The sequence below is a fragment of the Pongo abelii genome, chromosome 4 (genome assembly GCF_028885655.2).
Source record: "Pongo abelii isolate AG06213 chromosome 4, NHGRI_mPonAbe1-v2.0_pri, whole genome shotgun sequence".
In the NCBI taxonomy this organism is placed as follows: Eukaryota; Metazoa; Chordata; class Mammalia; order Primates; family Hominidae; genus Pongo; species Pongo abelii.
The window spans coordinates 116,317,586-116,336,694 of record NC_071989.2 but is presented as its reverse complement, the minus strand read 5'-3'; the positions used below and the strand labels follow the sequence as shown (position 1 = coordinate 116,336,694).

General features: G+C 32.9%; 1 protein-coding gene across 11 annotated transcripts in view; it reads left to right on the top strand.

Moving 5' to 3' along the window:
- FBXL17 (F-box and leucine rich repeat protein 17) overlaps positions 1-19,109 on the top strand; it is a 526,088-nt gene that overhangs the window by 31,804 nt on the left and 475,175 nt on the right. For all 11 annotated transcript variants that reach the window (XR_008525731.2, XM_024247520.3, XM_054556479.2 and 8 more), the window contains exon 4: positions 1,897-2,028. Coding sequence is in view for 10 of the 11 variants with exons in the window: in XM_024247520.3 (XP_024103288.3) it covers positions 1,897-2,028 (132 nt within the window). In the remaining variant the exon portion in view is untranslated. The remainder of the gene's footprint in view (positions 1-1,896; positions 2,029-19,109) is intronic.

The window sequence follows — 19,109 nt, the reverse complement described above, 5'->3', positions numbered from 1 at the left end:
TCCATTTTCACTGTATAAACTTTCACAAATCCCCATATTTTCAGCATTGTGCTTTGGTTCTCAGCTATATGTGGTATACCCCAGTCCAAAAACCCTATGTTTTGCTCTCCCCAGAGAGATACATTTTTTTTGCCATTGTGGGAAAAACAGCAAGGTCAGGCTGTGCAGTAATGGGGAGGTGATCTAAGGATTTAACCACTTTTTAAACAGACTTTCAAGAATTCTAGTATTTTTAGCCCCAACCTCAGCCTCACTGCCAGACATATGTGAGCCTGTTGAGAGTTCTTTAGTAGACTTCTTTGCTTTTCCCACTGTTGGCTTTGGATTTAGTTTCCTCAACATTTGTTATAGAAATATATATGCCTCTTTTAATGAATTCAATAAAAATCTGATAGCTAATGAGCATGATGACTACTAATGAAAAATATTTCAAGGTATCTGCAACAGTGATATATGAAATAATCTTTGATTTCTATTGCTTACAAAGTCTCAGGTATTGCTAAGCTACTGCAGTGTTTTTCATATAATAAGGAAAGGCTAAAGTTCATTTGGAGGATAACATAAAAAATGAACATGCACTTTTAAAAAATCTGCTTTCCTGGAACCCCTGAATTCTCTCCATGGGCCAGTTAGAACCACTGAATTAACTGGAATTTAGTAGTATATGAGGCCAAAATCATGGTTTCTTGTATTTGCCCATTTAAAATGAGCTGCTTTATAGTGCATAATCCTGATCAGCCTTTTCATTCATTTAACAAATATTTATTAAGTATCAACTAAGTGTAAGATACCGGGCACCAGAGATACCTTATTTAACAAAATAGACAAGCTGGTGTCTTCATGGAGTTTACATTTCTATAGGAATATGTTATTGGTTGTAGTGCAGCCTAGATTATAATAATATAGTTTATATCTATCCCCACCCCTGGAAAAGTAACTGAACTCACATATATTTCTGATGTCATTACTTGAGACAGAACTTGGAAGTTTTTTTTTTCTTACAAAAGCAATGTTTATTAAAAAAATTAGAGAAGATTCATAGGCAGAAGGGAATAAAAACTCACTCATGCACTAATCAGAATTAACCACTGTGAACACCTTGGTGTGTATTTCAGTCCCTTTTCTGTGCACAAATACATATGTATGCATTTAAATATGCATAATTTCTTTATAAAATTGGATTATACTATAAAAGCTTACATACATTTTGTCAAATGTTTGTTCCAATTGTAGTGGTTGTATAATATTCAGTTTTATGAATACACCATAATTTATTCCTTTAAGCATTATATTTTTTTCCTCACTATTAAGACTCAAGAGAGGCTGGGTGCAGTGGCTCACACGTGTAATCCCAGCACTTTGGGAGGCTGAGATGGGAGGATTGCTCGAGGCCAGGAGTTTGAGACTAGTCTGGGCAACATAGCGAGACCCTAGCTCTACAACAAAATTTAAAAAGTAGCCAGATGTGGTGGCACACACCTATACTCCCAGCTACTCAGGAGGCTGAGGTAAGAGGATCTCTTTAGCCCAGGAGGTTGAGGCTGCAGTGAGCCATGATTGAGCCACTGCACTCTAGCCTGGGCGACACAGTGAGACCCTGTCTTAAAAAAAAAAATACTGGAGTTATAGATATGTAATTTTTAACTGTTAAGGAATATACATACCTTGGTGGGCTTGTAATATGAGTTGGTTGAAACAGAGAGGTAAATTAGAAGATTAAAAATGTTTGTACGGCACTGTTTTTAAGTTATGGATTGCTTACATTCTATCTTATTTTACAAGTAACAAATATTTAACTCTGACATGGTTATTTTCAAAAAATTATATGAAAATCTCACTTGAAATATGTTGCCTTTGTTATTTTTTGAGCATTCAGCTAAATCTGTTTGTTTACAGCTGGGCTCAAAATGCAGAGAACTCAAAGATATTCATTTCGGCCAGTGTTACAAGATCTCAGATGAAGGCATGATCGTCATAGCTAAGGGCTGTCTGAAATTACAAAGGATATACATGCAGGAAAACAAATTAGTAAGTACTTGTTATCATCCTCGTATTGTTCATTTTGTTCCTAACCTTCGAATTCTTTCATTTATGACTTTTTTCTGCTTATTTTCTTGTGATGGTTCAAATACTACTTAATCAAAAGCAAAAATCCGTTTAAAGCGATGATTTTATAAATCAATCTTTTAACTGAATAGATGGTGTTTGTATGTGGTACTTGCGTGTTAAAAATCCCTCATTAGCATGTGCTAATGCATCTTTTCTAAATGTGGACAGTGAACTAATACTGGTAAATTGGAAAAATCAAATCTGTTTGCCAAACATAAGTCTATGGTTGTCTAGTTCTTTCTGCTATCTCTCGGGATTATAATAATTCTAGACAGTTAGAATTTTTTTTATTGTCCAGAAAAATGTACTCTTGTAAAATAGAGCCTTTTACTTAGTATCATAAAAAATGGGATTCAATAAGTTAGAGCATATAATAGAGCAATTACATAGATTTTATATTTTAAGCATGAACATGGGTAATGCAGACACATTTAATGTATTATGCTTAAAAATCTTACAATTTTTTTGAGAGAAAATTCACATAAAATACATTTCACCTTTTTAAAGTGTACAACTCATCAGTTTTTAGTATATTTACCATGTTGTGCAGTCATTACCAATGTCTAATTTTTGAATATTTTCATTACCCCTAAAAAAATCCTGTGCCCATTAGCTATCCTTCCCCATTTACCCTTCTTCTAGTCCCTGGCAACTGCTAATCTACTTTCTATCTCTATGGGTTTTCCTATTCTAGATATTTTGTATAAATGGAATCACATGATACGTGGTCTTGTTTCTGGTGTCTCACTTAGCTAGCATGATGTTTTCAAGGCTTATTTGTGTTTATCATGTATCAGAGCTTTATTATGTTTTATGGCTGAATAATATTCCAAAGCATTTATGTTTGTATATGATAGGTACATCCCATCAGTTAAAAGAAAAAGTTGTCACTAGGATGCACCAGTAGGAGTTCTTAAAATTGAAAAATAGCGTACATACAGTTGTGGGCCATATAACAATGTTTGGGTTAACAGTGGATAGCATATACAGTAGTGGTCCTGTAAGATTATTATACTGTATTTTTGCCTTTTCTATGTTTAGATACAGAAATACCATTGTATTACAGTTGCCTGCAGTATTCAGTACAGTGACATGCTGTTCAGCTTTGCAGCTTAGGGGCAATAAAAGCTATACCATATGGCCCAGGGCTTTCTGTGTGCTCTAGGTTTGTGTAAGTACATTCTATGATGTTCACACAATGACAGAATTACCTAATGACACATTTCTCGTAACATTTTCTTGTCATTAAGCAATGCATGTCTGTATTTGAAAATGTTGTCAGGGTAGTCCTGAATGTGTAGTATACCACAAAGAAGACTTGCTTTTTTAGTTGTATTTCAAAAATGAAGAGATCTTTTTATTTCCCCTTGGAGTTCATAACATCTAATAATTTTTATGTAATAGTCATTCTTGAGACAGTAGGATTTTGTAAAGAGAAGTTAGGTCTGTGTTAGACTGAATTTTTGAATATTGGTATCCACTCACTTGCATTGTGACCCCGGGAAAGTTACTTGAGTTCTTTACACCTCATTTGTAAATGAGGTTATTGAAATCTGTCTATTTGCTAGTTATAGTTTTGAGGATTAAATGACACCGTATCTTTAAGTTGTCTAGTACGAAGTCTGACTTATAGGAGATATGTAAAACATAGTAGTTTTTATGGCATCACAACTGTATTTGTTACCTAACTTTTGGTTTTCACTTTACATCCAAGGTAAATTAAAGGATGGTGATCTCAATTTAGAAGTTTTCTATTTCTCAAGCAATAGGATATTTGTTCACTTCTATGTTTCTTGTTGAGTAAACATAAAGAAATAGTTTTATTGGCACATCAAACAATTTTTAGCCAATGGTTTCCCAAAGAAAGCAACTGTTTATGTTTTTAAGGTTTTTGTTATGTTCACATTAGTTTTTTTCTAATATTTCAGTACGTTAAAAATATATACGTAAATGCTAAGGGAATCAGTTTTGTATTTGTTTTTTTTTATTTAACATTTTCATTTCATTGGAAATTTGAGGTCATTTTGCTAAGTCTTAAAGGCTAATTCACTACAGTTCTTCCCATTTAAGTTTATTACAAAAGGAAATTTAGAATAATTTGAACTCTTTATTGGATAATTGAGATATTGATAACCAACCTCCTGTAGGAAGTTTGTATTTTTAAAATTTATGAAATAAGGAGAAATATTTAAATACTTGCGAAGCCACAGTTTTAAGTAATTAGGATGTTTTTACTTTGACACCTATTCTTAGTAATGTAACAACAAATATTTTAAGTTAGCAACTAATACAGGTACGTACAGAGAACACTGTCAGAAAGAATGCCAAAAGAATTTCAACTATGCTTTGACAAATACTGATCATCAGTCAAATTATTTTGCTAATTCTCTTAATAAACTGAATATTCTCAAAAAGAGTATTATAGCTTAATTGCAGAGTCTAAAAATAATCATAGCATAATTTTCATATAAACTTTGCTGACTTAAAATATCAAGCTATTTTGGTAGTATTTGAGTATACATACATCTTTTCATATTATATCTTGGCCTTTAGATGGCAGCATTGTCTTTGTATATTTGTGTGACATAGCTTTTGTGTCCTTGATGTAACTATAAGGATGTAATGCCTCTGTAAGTTTCTGCTGATGGTTTCTGCTGATGTTATGGTTTATTTTACATTTTTGTTCTTTATGTGACCTTAATGGGAAAATTTCTTCTTAAGTTATTTAAAATAATTGTATCTATAATGCTACAGGATGAACTAACCATTTTACACAAAGTAGTAAGATAGTAGAACATTTTTATTTGTGGCACTGGTTTAAGTAAGATAAACTTTAGAAAAGGGGAAGGATTCCTGTGTTTATGAGGGAGAAATTTTATTCATGTGGAAAGTGAGGATAATGATTTGCCTTAAATGAGTTATAGTGAAGCAGAGAACTGAGGACTTCGATGTAGAATTTTTTTTTCTTTTTGAGATGGAGTTTTGCTCTGTAGCCCAGGCTGGAGTGCAATGGTGCAATCTCAGCTCACTGCAACTTCCAATTCCTGGGTTCAAGCAATTCTCCTGCCTCAGCCTCCTGAGTAGCTAGGATTACAGGTGCCAGCCACCACGCCCAGCTAATTTTTTTTGTATTTTTAGTAGAGATGGAGTTTCACAATGTTGGTCAGGCTGGTCTTGAACTCCTGACCTCATGATCCGCCCACCTCGGCCTCCCAAAGTGCTGGGATTACAGGTGTGAGCCACCATGCCCGGCCTTAGATGTAGAATTTTCCCAAAAGAGAATTCTTTGAGTTCTGTTTCAGTTATTTTTGAATGAGACAAGTGTCATGTACCTACATAGGTATAGTTTGCATTTGCTGTAAAACTCTTGTGTTGACTATACAAATAGATTTGAAGAGTACAACTGTAGTGAGGGTCTAGCATATTGTATGTGTCTGTCTCTTCTAGTGATAGGTTTTATATCACTTCTGTATAGTGCATGCCACAAAGCTATTTTTAAGTCATATTTAGTTTGAGCATATAGTTATTAATTATCTAGAAACCTCAGTTAAGTATATTTCCTCTGCTTCTTTAATTTCCCTGTACCAGATTCTGCTTCTCTACTTTTTGGACAGAGAACCTCTTTGGGTGGCTTTTTATTCCATTGTAAAACGATGAGGTCAGATAGATTACCTGCCATTTGTTCTATAGGCCAGTGTTTTAAAGTACTGGGATTTTAAGAGTTATTCCAAAAGTAGCTTCTGTGCTATGTCCTATGTCAGAGCATTTTTGATGTAGATCTGTATGCGTTATGTGTGTGTTTGGTCTATTTTTTACATTTTCTGTTCTGAATAATTAGGCTGTAAACTATTATAGATTACTCAATTGTCAAGAAAATAGTAATACTATGAATAGATTTCAGAAAGTTATAGGGAAATGATTAAAGTTTCCTAATTGAAAGTTGATTTCCTGAAAGTTAATTGTGACTGTTTACTTTTCAGTCTCTTAGTTGATATTTTACTAGTTTTATAGTTCTGTGACTTCTCTTAGAGTCGTTTGGCTGCTGCTGTAGCAATCTTGTTTTAAATTTCATCCTTTGGAGGCTTACATGAATGATGTAGGATCAAATTCGCCTCTCCACGCTTTCCCCCCCGACCCCCTAGGCTGAAAGCATTTTAAGGGGAGATGGAGGCAAACGCCATTTTTGAGTTGCACTGAACTGAGTTAAAACCTTGATCCTGCTGTTTCTTACTCATGTGACTTGCTTTAGTTATCTTAATTTTTGCACTTTGTTTTCCTTCCTTGCAGAAAGGATACAATAGTACTTCATACATGTTCTAATGAGGATCAGACTAAATGAGATTAAGAGGTAAAGCACCAAATGAGTTTCATTGCCACAAAACACAAGAAGGCTTCAATAAAGATTTTTTTCCTCTCCTATCAGGAGAGGATAGTGAAGCCTATTATTTGCTTTCTGCAGTTTACTAATTTGAATTGGGCTGTATCAATGTCTGGTATCACCTAGTCTGATTTTACCTGTTAGCCACTGACAGTTTAATTTTTTTTTTCTCTTTGTTGTGATTCGAGGCTGTTGTAGCAGTTAAGTGAAAAAATTGGTAGCCATGTTGATAATCAACTAGAGTAGTATATAAGATAAACATTTGTGTCAGAGTTTAGATAGGAGTAGTTAATTCAGCATTATGTGAAAGCTTCCATTTCCTGACTCTTACTGTTCACCATAGAGTTAATAAATTAATGGGTTTATATGTGAGTTAATATATTAAGGAGATTGGTTGTCTGCGCCCCTAGATCCCCTCCTGTACTCTTGATGTCCTATTTCTCAAATACTCCTTGTGAAGTGAGTTTAATTGTAATACCAGACGTAAATAATTTACATTTTTGAGGGATTTCGTACAAAAGGGTTAAGTACTCACTTTAGCCTCCCAAATCATCCAGAGTATATACTCATCTTCAGTGTTCTTTCCCCTCTTAATGGATGGGGCATTTACTTAAACCCAGAATGGTAGTTTCCAGTGATCAGTAATATTTGAATGTGGTGTTCTAAAGAGGTGACCTAAAGATACTGAACCTCACCTTACTGTTGTCTTTGTCCATTTGGGTTGCTGTACCAAAATACTACGAACTGGATAACTTACAAACAACAGACATGTGTTTGTCACAAATCTGGAGGCTGACAAGTCCAAGATTAAGGCACTGGCAGGTTTGGTGTTTGGTGAGGGCTTGCTTTCTAGTTTACAGACACCTTCTCCCTGTGTCCTCACATGGTAGAAAGGCAAACAAGCTCCATGTGGTCTTATTTTATAAAGGTACTAATCCCATTTATTAGGGCTCTGCCCTCATGATTTAATCACTCCCCAAAGATCCCACTTCCTGATAGTATCATCTTGGAGGTTAGAATTTCAACATATGGGTTTTGGGGGTACACAAACCTTTAGACTATAGCAACTACATCTCAGGATTTTGCTGTCATTTGTTGGTAATAGAAAATATTTAATACAAGTTATCTTTTATTATTTTTAATATACCAGGTACTATGCTGTTTTATATAATTAATCCTCATAACTACCACAGAGGTAGCTATTTTTATCCAATTTTACCAGTGAGGTAATTGAGGCATAAAGAAGTTAACAACAGGTGGGTGTCAAAGTCAAAATTCTAACCCAGATGTGTTAGATTCCCCAACTTTTCTTCTCTAGCTCTTTGGATTGCATAGATACATTACCTGTAATGCTAATCCACACACCTTTGAACCAAGTAGCAACTTCCAAAAGACATATGTCCCTTTAAAACACTTATGGACCAGAGCTGTGAGACATCAAAGGAAGTAGTTAATTATTAGCATAAGTAGAAAATCATTTTTTTAGGATGATAATTGATTTCAGGAGAAGCTGCAAGTACCAGCAGAAGTGTATTTAAAAATTTTTCTAGGAAAATTCCTGAAATTATCAAAGAGGAAAGCTAGTATTTAGTGTTAATCTTAATCCTATTTGAATATGAATATAATTAATAATAGAATTGCAGTATTTTATACAAAGTTTCTCTGTATTACAAACATAGTGTTTTATATTTTTGTGATATTTTGATTCAGAAGCTAGTACCATTTGATTTTTGTCCAGTAGATTTAATGGCAATTTTAATGAATTCATGAACTGATAACTCTGTACTCTGTTCCTTAACACTTGTTTCAGATGTTCATTCAGTTCCATTAACATTTGAACAGTTACTATGTGCCAGGCACTGTGAGAAGTGTTGAAGAATTAAACAAGAGTTATACTGCCAAAGAGAGAAGATCCTGGTCTCATGATAGTGCTATAGAAACACCAATTGCAAAAATAGTTATTCTTATGTGAGGGATAAGGAAGAAATCTGAAAATCCTATAAATAGTAAGTGACATTTGAACTGAGTTTTGAATTACATATAGTGATGTGATGAATATGCAAGCAGACATATTTTAGGGTAAGGTAATTGCAGTAATGGAAAAGAGCATTAAGAAAGATAAAACATCAGAAGAATATGGGGAATGCTTAATAAGTGGTGAGTGTTACAGTGCCACTAGGTTGATAGGCTAGGCAATAGGGAAGTATTCATATTTGGTCTGGAAAAGAAAGAAGGGACCAGGTTGTTAAATTTTTTTCAGTGTCATGCCGTGAAATTTGAAAGTCTCTAGGTAATAAGAACTATAGCATGAGATTTTAGCAAGTGTGAAATGTGATCAGATTTTAATTCTTGTTTTATTTTTCTATTTTGAGAAATTAAGAAAAATATAGAATACAAAAAGGAGTAATAACAGCTGTATGCCTGTCACCCATAAATTGACAATTGTTAACATTTTATTAAATTTGCTGCTGCTGCTTGAATTAATAAAGCAAATAAACTTCAAGTCTCTGTTGTCTTACATTCGTACTGTTGTCCCATTGTTCCCTTCCAGAGCAACTGCTATTATGATCTAAAATGCTTTACAAAATATTTTAATATGTATGTGGTTACCCATTACGTGGTATTATTTAGTTTGTGGTCACATGTAATTTATATCTAGTGACATATGGTTAAATATCTGGTCTCACAAAGTATATATGAGTCTACAATTTGCATGTTTACTTTTATTTTTGAGATCTAGCCATAATGAATATAATTCATTCTTTTTCATTGTTAGTGTTCTATTATATGTATAAATCTCTGGGTTATTCATTCCCTGTTGAAGGACACTTACATTGCTTCTGCTGTTTTACGATCAGAGGCAGTATTGCAATAAAATTATTGTATAAATTTCTTGTGCTCATCTTCAAGAGTTCTCTAGGGCATATACAACAAGTATATATAATATGGTACTAAGATATGTACATTTTCAAATTTTTCTATATCATGTCAAATCACTCTCTACTGGTAATTGAAATCATAATTTATTTCATGATTTCAGAAATCATGAAATGTATCTTAGATGTATCTTGCTGATGGAGTGTCAACTCTTTTGAGGGCCAGGAGTATGTACTCATCTTTTTATTCATCCCTCCTAGTGTTGGAATATAATAGACATTCAATAAATGTTGGGTTAGGGACAGATGGTTTACTACTGCATTGAGCATGCTTTAAAAAATGTATCGCTTCAAATATTTTGGTGACATATTTTATTAAATAAAAGCTTAAAATGGCTTAAAGAGTCAAATGTTTTTTCACTTTTAAAGTAAGTAAAATGTTTTGACCTAGTTAGCACATTAATGATGCCATTCTTTGTGTATCAAATTTATGCAGCCAAAGTCACTAATGTACTCAAGGGGTATTTTTTGGGATAATTGTCTTTAACAACATGCAGTTCTGATCAACTAGAATGTAATTCTTGTCAGAATTATGTTGACTTGTACATTCTTACTGTTAATAAAATCGGTTTTATTTTGTTAAAGTGGTATTTGAAAGATCCAATTTAATTTAAAACAAGTTTTTTTTTTTTTTCAAAGTAGAGACAGGGTCTCACTATATTACCCAGGCTGGTCTCGAACTCCTGGGCTCAAGCGATTCTCCTGCCTTGGCCTCCCGAATTGCTAGGATTGTAGGCATCAGCCACCATGCCTCGCCTAAAACAAGTTTTTTTGACAGTATAATTTCAATCTGAAGAATAAATATATTTTTACTCATTCTAAATTCTTTGCTAGATCGTATCCTCTTATTCTCTTTTTAGTCTATTGGTATCTTTCTCTTAAGTTTTTTTTTTTTTTTTTTTTTTTTTAATCACATAGCTTGGCAGGAACATAAGTGGATTATATTCTATCATTTGAAGGCATAGAAAGCAATAAAGAATGAATGTGTATTTTTTCTTTCCCTGTGTGCCAGTGTCATATGGAAGACAGGCAGTGACTTGGATGATACCCAGACAATTTTTCTTTGGAATGCATTATTTTTTACCCAGAAGATTTACCTGCTTAATTATATTAGTTTAGTAATATTGAAATTAGTTCACAAACTCTGGGGACTCATCAGCTGATGATAGGAGATGACCATATGCAAACAGGATCTCAGGAGGAAGCTAGCTTAGTATTAAAAACTCTGATAAAGATATCCCAGTGTGGATAATGCAGAATTTGTTATGGTTAAAAATAGGAAATTCCAAATAGTATTTAAGTATTCTTTAAAAATGTATTTTTTTCTGGATCAAATTTTAGAGTGCTTATTTTGGATTTAAAATTTATAGTTGGTAGATTATTTTTAGTGTAATTCTTTGGCTAGTGCTTTTTTCCCCACATACATAGTCTGTAGTTTAAGTCCTGTTTTTTTTTTTAATAAAAATCTAATTTTTATTTGCTTTCTTTTTTGACTACCTGTTAAAATCAGAGATTTGAAGCAAAACAAATTATCTCTAAGATACAAGTGTGGAAGTGCAGTCTTGGGCTTTGTGCTCGAGTGTTGGCAATGGGGGATAGTGGGTTGAGATAAAGACTTGAGTCATTAGGCTTAGCAAATAGAAATTTTATAAGGTTAGATGGCAGTGGCATGCTAGTAGTACATTAAGCCTATCATCTATGAGGATATGTTCCTGAACTACCTTTCTAGCCTGTCAGTCAACAAGTGAAATATATTATTTGGATCTAGGAAGAAGTTTTGGCTTATGTTTTTATCCACAGTAATGAGGTTCTAGGGTTTTAGGATATCCAAGACTTAATCCCAGTTATTTCAGTGACTAAGCTTAAAGGAAGGAGAATTGGAGAATTAGCTTTTTTTCTTTCTTTTTTAAATAAAGATTTGCCTTTCTAAATATAGTTTACAAACTGTAGTTGAATCTGGCTTCCGGGTAATAGGATGCACTTTTTCCATCATTTTATTGTAGTCATTATCACAAAGATACATTATTGTAAATGTCCTATGGCACTTGGGCCTTTGTCAGGTAACCCTGTCTTGAGGCAAAGATATACAGGCGATGTTCCTATCTAAACCTGTGTGCTAAGTACTGTTCCTATTAGTGTTGCAGATTTTGCTTACTCATATTAGGTAGGTTGTCTTCTTTAGCTGTCTTTCTTGAAATTATTTACAAAGGTTTGAACATAAAGTTACCTGACAGGCAGTAGAAGGATGAATAGTCATGTGAGTTTTGGGGTGGATTCTTTTTGTTGTTGTTGTTGACTATATCATCTAGATTTTAATAGCCAAGAAATTTAAAAGCCAGAGAAGTCCATACTGTTTCGATACTTACTTTTTTTTTCCCAACCCTTCTTCTGTTGCATCTTAGTTATAGCCACATCTAGGTTGCAGACTGTATCAGTATAGTATTTTTCTTTAGTGGCTGCCATATTTCATTATTTTTGGTTTCTATAGTATGATGGTAGAAGTACTCCAGTTACTTCAGGAGAGTTTGGGGGTAAAAAATTTGTAGTGTCTGTTACCAGATCTTTATTGGCTATTTTTGATTGGAGCATAAAATCTAGATGGTTATCATTCACTTTAATAAGACATATAAATAAATATATTGAGACTCTGTAATACCAAGAAAAGTGGTTGTAAATCCGAGTCCTTCTTATTGAACTATAGTTGGGTGATTTTCTTTTATTTTCGTTTCTACTGTATATCTTTCGGAATATAAAGAAGAAGGCATATATTTATATTCATTACTGTTTAAATGTCCAAGTGAATGCCTAGAGGTTATAAAATTATTTGCATCATGTTCTGCTAGCTTTTCATTCTAACTCCTCTCAGAACATGATAAAATTTCTATATCTTTTTAGTAGGTTAATATTTATTCTAAGTATTTGAAGATAACTTTGTAGCTTGCTATTTCATACATTTTAAATTGTTGCAGGACACAATTTAATATATACACATATACTCTTATTCTTTTAATATACTGATAAATCTCTCTTTATCATACATAATTGTAGGTAGTTTCATCATGTAATCTAGTATACATTCTATAGTTTTTCATTGTTTTAAGCTTTTTTGTGCGAAGAATTTAATGGAAAAAAGTGTGAAAGGTTAAAAATACATTGTATATATTCCTCTGAATTCACTCATGAACTAAGATGTTTCTAAAGGTTGACTCTTATTGATCATATCTACAGTTCAGGAGTGCTCTTTCCAAAATACTATTTTTATCATTTCAGAAATATGTAGTGACTCATTTCAAAGATTTCTTCAGTTACTAGTCTCTGTCTTATTACTTTTTTTTTTTTTTTTACTTTCTGTTCTTGTCCATTTATCATTGATTTCTTCTTCTTTCTTCCAGAATGTGTTCATTACTACCTTCAAGCTCAGCTGAATATTTTTCGCAAATACTCTTTGAGAATTACCTCACATTTTTTACTTTCCTGTATTCTGTCAGCTTCCTGTATTTAGTTAGTTCTTACTAATCCATTGATAATTTGTTGTAGGTTTGAGAGTTTTAGTTCGGTAATGTCTCCCAATGTAACTCCTTAGAATAAGAATGAGATTGTTTGCATAGAGGTTAAAGAAACCTGTATATTCTTCAGTGTTTTGATTAAATGGATAGTTGTTAGAACTTCTTAAAAATAAAATTTTTTTCAGTGTATGAATTGTAAATTTTCTGAAAGGAACTGCCAGTGAAGATGAACCATTTATATGCTTAAGTCCTTTTGGTTTAGTTCTGGGAAAATTCTTCTTTTTTTTTTTTGAGATGGAGTCTCACTCTGTCACCCAGGCTGGAGTGCAGTGGCACAATCTTGGCTCAGGGCAACCTTTGCCTCCCAGGTTCAAGCGATTGTCCTACCTCAGCCTCCCGAGTAGCTGGGACTACAGGCGTGCACCACCATGCCCAGCTAATTTTTGTATTTTTAGTAGAGACGGGGTTTCACCATGTTGGCCAGGATGGTCTCACTCTCTTGACCTTGTGATCCACCTGCCTCGACCTCCCAGAGTGCTGGGATTACAGGTGTGTGCCACCATGCCTGGCCTAAAATTCTTTTTGAGATAAGGAAGAAAGAGTTTTTTTTTAAATCACATTTTAAATGAGACACATGTCAGTAACTTTAAACATAACCATTTATACTTTAATATGTACATAAAAGTATAGCTTTTAGGATGTAAAATTCAATTTTTATTTACTGAATTGGTGAAATATACTTTATTCTATAGAAATATCAAGTGATTCTTCATTAACATTCATACAAGAAGAAAGGCAATGATAGTTTGAAGAAGTAAAATCCCAAATAAGTGTGTTCTTTTTAAGAATTAGGTAGATTTTAGGAAATGATTTCTTAAAAGCGGATTTTGAAACCTAATGTCTTTAAACATTTTTATTTACTGAATTATTTCTATTATTTTATTACAAATTACTTATTATATATTTTATTACAGATTACCCATTATATATTTTCATTCACATGGTTGTACATCTCATTGAAGATATTTGGTTTATTTCAGTATTTCATCCTTCTGTTTCAGGCAACCCTAACAAAAATCTTTCAAGACTGCTAAGAAGTGTGGTGTCTTTTCTTTTGTCATACTTTAACTACTTGATTCTTGAAAAGATGAAAGTTAACTAGTTGCTTCTGTGGTTTAGTTTGTTCAGAAGAGCTTGACTTTATTGTTGCAATTAGAGGTAGATATTAAATATAATATTTGATAGATATTTGCTGCTTGGTACCAATAAAATGCATCGGGCAGATCTGGCATTAAATTTAGTTCAGAACACTGGCATTGCATGCTTTGAGAGTAATATACCACGCAGAAGTTACACTGGCAAGTATTTTTTAAAAAATACTTTCTATAAAATTTTTAGTTTTTAATTTCATAAATTCTTCCCATATATTTTTTTCTTTAATATGTTCTAACAATTTTGTAGAATCAAAAATGGGAAAAGAATGTCCAAGAATAAGGATAGATATTTTGTTACAGTAATGCAGTTTGTTTTTTCATTTTCTTGGAGGATTAAGTGAATTTGGACAACTTGAGAGGGGAAAAAGTTGGACAAGTGTTGGTTCTGCCAAACTATTATTTTTGGATTTAATTGTGTTTTTTTTCCCCTCTAGAAGTAATATCTTTTTCTAGTATACCCATATGGCTTTCTGCTATAAAGGTAGTCCAAGTATATAAGAATAAATCTTTTTTCATACATTAAAATATATTTAAAACAATCACATTTTTCTAATATACTTTATATTATCATGTTTTTAGATTACAGTAAAAAACAGGGTTTTTTAAAGAATATAATTATGTTAATTGCTGATCAGTATAATAATAGGAGGAATTTCACATCTGATCTTCAATAGTGGTAAATCATTTTCAGTCTAGTGTGTGCATTTGCCTAGTGTCACAGGTTAATTCTTTAGACATGGGTACCTTCCCCCTTTGTGTTAAGGCATACCTTTCTCAGCCGTTGTAGAAATGAACTTCCAGTTATTGGAATCAACTTGTAATCACCTTAGTGCTTACCCTCCATCTCTGAGCTTCTATATTAGTACATGTCTAAGGTTATTTGTTTTTATGCATTATAATGCTATATTTACATTAAATTTGCTTGTAACTTATAATCATGCAGTTTCCTCTTCTGGTCCTACTTTTCAAAATTTAAAAAAAACCCTATTTTTTTTTTTTTTTAAAGATAGTGTCTTAACCTTAAAAGTCATACTATCCTCTAAGCCTGCTTTTTGGCAGATCTCTTTGTTGCATGCCTGATAATGAGCCATATATTGTTGTGTGTGTGTATGTGGGTGGGGGGGTGGGAGAATGCAAATATTTATATTCAAGAACTCAAAATGTTTTAATGATAGTTGAAAAATTATGAGTAAAATGATATCAAAATATTTGATCTGATTTTTGTAATTTGTAACATTTAAAAACTAGTAGTGTCAATGCCTTAAGAAAAAGGTTGTGTATATTCACCACATTATTTGAACAAGACTAGTGGAATTTATTTTCAATTTTACCTTATTCTCACACCAATAGTGTAGAATTTGTAATTTAACAATTGAAATGATTACTTCTTGTGAATATGTACGTTGTTTTAGGAGACTTTTCCAGTTTTAGACAGTAAATGGCAGTACCCACTAAGTAGTGGTCCGCGTAAAACTTCGGTGGTTTCATTTACTATTAACGTGCTCTTTGACAGCTGGCCTTTACTAATCTCACACCATGGGTTTGAAATTTTTTCCTTAAAGCTTTATAGTTGAATTACAATATATTGTGTCCTTTGTTTTCTCCTGGAAAAGGATTTTAAACAAACTTTCTATTGCACTTGTTGAATATGTATTTTATAGTAACCACCATGAAGTTTGCAGCATTTAAGAAGATGAAGAAGCAAAGATAAAAGATACACATTCAAGAAGGCTTGGTTTCACAGTTGGTCATAATCCTTTCTGCTGTCATTGGTACCCTAACCCTCTACCTACTAGAACAAAAGAAACTGAATTGAAAATTGTGGGAGCTGGGGAACATTCTGTTGGCAGCACATCACATGGCCCATAGGCGTTGTCAGGTCTCAGTTTGATGCCCTTTATTCTTTCTGACAGATGTGAGGTAGGGTCTGTGAGGGGGAAGTCATTACTAGAGAGAGGGCAGTGTCAGATCAAAAGTAACCAGTGATCAAACAAGGTAAAGGGCTGTGGAAAATAGGCTCTCTTTCTGGCCTCAACACCTGCCTGATCACTGAAGGGAATAGTCCTTATGTGTCAGGGCAAGTTGATTTTCTTTGATGTACAGTGAATTAGAAGTCAGAGTGGAAGCTTAACTGGAGCACAGAGATTTTCATTTCCTAGTTCTTGGGCAATTTAGGTGTTTATTTTTTTTTACGTTAATTACCTAGAAATTCTGTTGAATAAAATATTAAAATGTACTCATTCTGACTTTGTTATCACTATATATTTGGAAATGCTACTAATAAGCAATTTCCAATAGCACTGTAGGTCAGGCTTCTTTACAAGTCATCAAACTCTACATTTCTCAAGCTTCTAATTGTAACTTCAGTTAGATCATTTGTAAAATATAATGGTAGATACAAAGTGCATAGTACTGAGCTTGGCACATAGCAGGTCTCCTCATGGTAAAATTTGGGAAGTTACCTCACTAAGTAATTTTGAATAAATTTGAATTAACTCTTTGCACATAAATGCTTATTACTATGTTTTCTTTTAAGGTAACCCTTTCTAATCAAGTCAATTGAAAGAATCTCATTGGGGTTTTTGTATGTATGGTTCTTTTTCCCTGCCCTTTCATCTTTAGAGTATGTGACTGAAGTCCAGAAGGATGATATTTTTGTCTTTTGTTAGCTTCCTGTGTTGATAAATTGACAATTGACAATTTCTAAAAATTTCAGTGGTGGTGTTTTTCTTTACATTAAGAGCAAAGATTTGACCACTACTAGATTTCAGTGTCTCAACCTTTGATATTTTAAATACTGCCACATTTTATTCAGGTTCATAAATAGTTAACAGTCATTTTGTCCTCAAAACTCTGGATGTAAGAGTTTGTTTGAAAGTACTTGTTTTCTAGTCAGAGGAATAAAGAATCTTAGTACTTAAGCATTTTAAAAGTGATTTTTTAATCTAGTAATTTGTCTGTCCATCTTTGCATGAAATCTCATGTTTGGTTTTGATACTTTCAGGTAACCTTACATCTTCCTTTATATATTTAGAAATGTAAATATAAAACTATGTATATTATATTGCATTGTCTTCACATTATTTGTCTTACAGACTACTGTTAGCTATAAATATATTTTATGCTTGGGAAATTTCAGAATAATATGTTGAATATATGTATATACTGATATTTCTGGTTTGACTTAAGCAAAATTTGCTTATAAATTGTATGTTTTGCTTCGGCTTTCATTTTAAGGTAGTTTATCTTAGAACTTCTTATATAAGATTTTATATCTATTTTTGAAGCTTTTTGAAAATTGCAAGATCTTAATACAGATTCATTTCATAATCTTTATAGACTCTTTTTTTTTTTTTTTTTTTTGCTTTTGCTTTTGATTGTTAACATGTTTGCCCTGGCCACATGGCTCACACCTGTAATCCCAGCACTTTGGGAGGCCGAGGCGGTGGATCACTTGAGGTCAGGAGTTCGAAACTAGCCTGATCAAACATGGCGAAACTCCATCTCTACTAAAAATACAAGAATTAGCTGGACATGATGGTGCACAACCATAATCCCAGCTACTCGGGAAGCTGAGGCAGGAAGATTGCTTGAACCCAGGAAGTGGAGGTTGCAGTGAGCTGAGATCGTGCCACTGCACTCCAGCCTGGGTGACAGAGCGAGACTCTGTCTCAGAAAAACCCAACAACAACAAAAAACAAAAAGTTTGGCCTGAACTACCTCTGACGGACAGTAACTTGAAACCAATATGATAATATTACTCTGATTTAGGGAGAAGAATGATTTTGGTTTTGGTTTTCTGAGGTAATTCTTATAATCCTTCTTTTAATCTGAATATTTGTTTAAAAAGATTGGAGTTTGTTGATGTTTTAATATTAATGTTAGGAGGAAGCATTTATAAAAAGTGAATTTCTGTAAGTAAATATAAATTATTTTTTTCAAAATGGACCTTGGCAACATAGAATTTTACTAGTTATAATCGTTGGTTCATGATATACTGTGGTAATTGGTCCAGGCATAATCTTATTTCATTATAAAAGTTAATTTATGGAAAAGCTTTTAAACATTTACTCAGGAACGCTCCATCCATACTATTAATTAGAATATTATCAATAACTTTCACCTACCTATGCATTCCTCCCTTCTCTCATCTTGACTCCGCTTCAAAGGTAATCAGAATTAACTGCTATCCTGAATTTTATGTTTATCATTCTTTCCATTTTGTTACATTTGTATATATGTCTGATCAATACATTATTTAGTTTTTACTAGTTTTTAATCAAATAAGTTTCTAAGGAGGTCATTGATGAACTGGTTGATACTATTCGATTCTAACTTTTAAGATATTCTCTACTGTATTTTCACATCAAATTATTTCAGATCTTTAGATTGAATATGTGGTATCTATATGTTGGTCCCTTGCATTTGCATTTTCCATTTATAAGTTATATTCATAAATATGGATAACGAGGTCTTTGTTTTCAGTTTTGATTTGTTGCAATTTTATCAATTCCTGTGACTTGATGTACGGGTTAGAAGAATTACTCTGTTAGGTGACAGGTGTAGTTGGTCAGGAATGTCTAGCCATTTCCCAGTTTGGAATGGAGATAAGTGAATTTTATGCTTACCAAATGACTTTTATGTTTTACTTATCAATGTGTAGTGTCATTAGTAAGTTCAACCATTGTAATTTTTCATAAGGATAAAATGATTGCAGTAAATTTCTTTGATTGCTAGAAGTGCTATTGATTTAATAACAGCTTTAAAGGAGAAAAATGGAAAAACCACATTAAATATTCATGTTGATTTTAAGACTTGGATTTCAAAACTACCAATTTGTAAAAAACATTAGTCTTTTTTTTTCTGTAACAGCTTAGTTAATTGGTCAGTAGCTTAGTATTTATCTCATACACAGTTTTGGTAAAATCAAACCAAACAAAATATTTGCTTTCACTACAGATGGAGT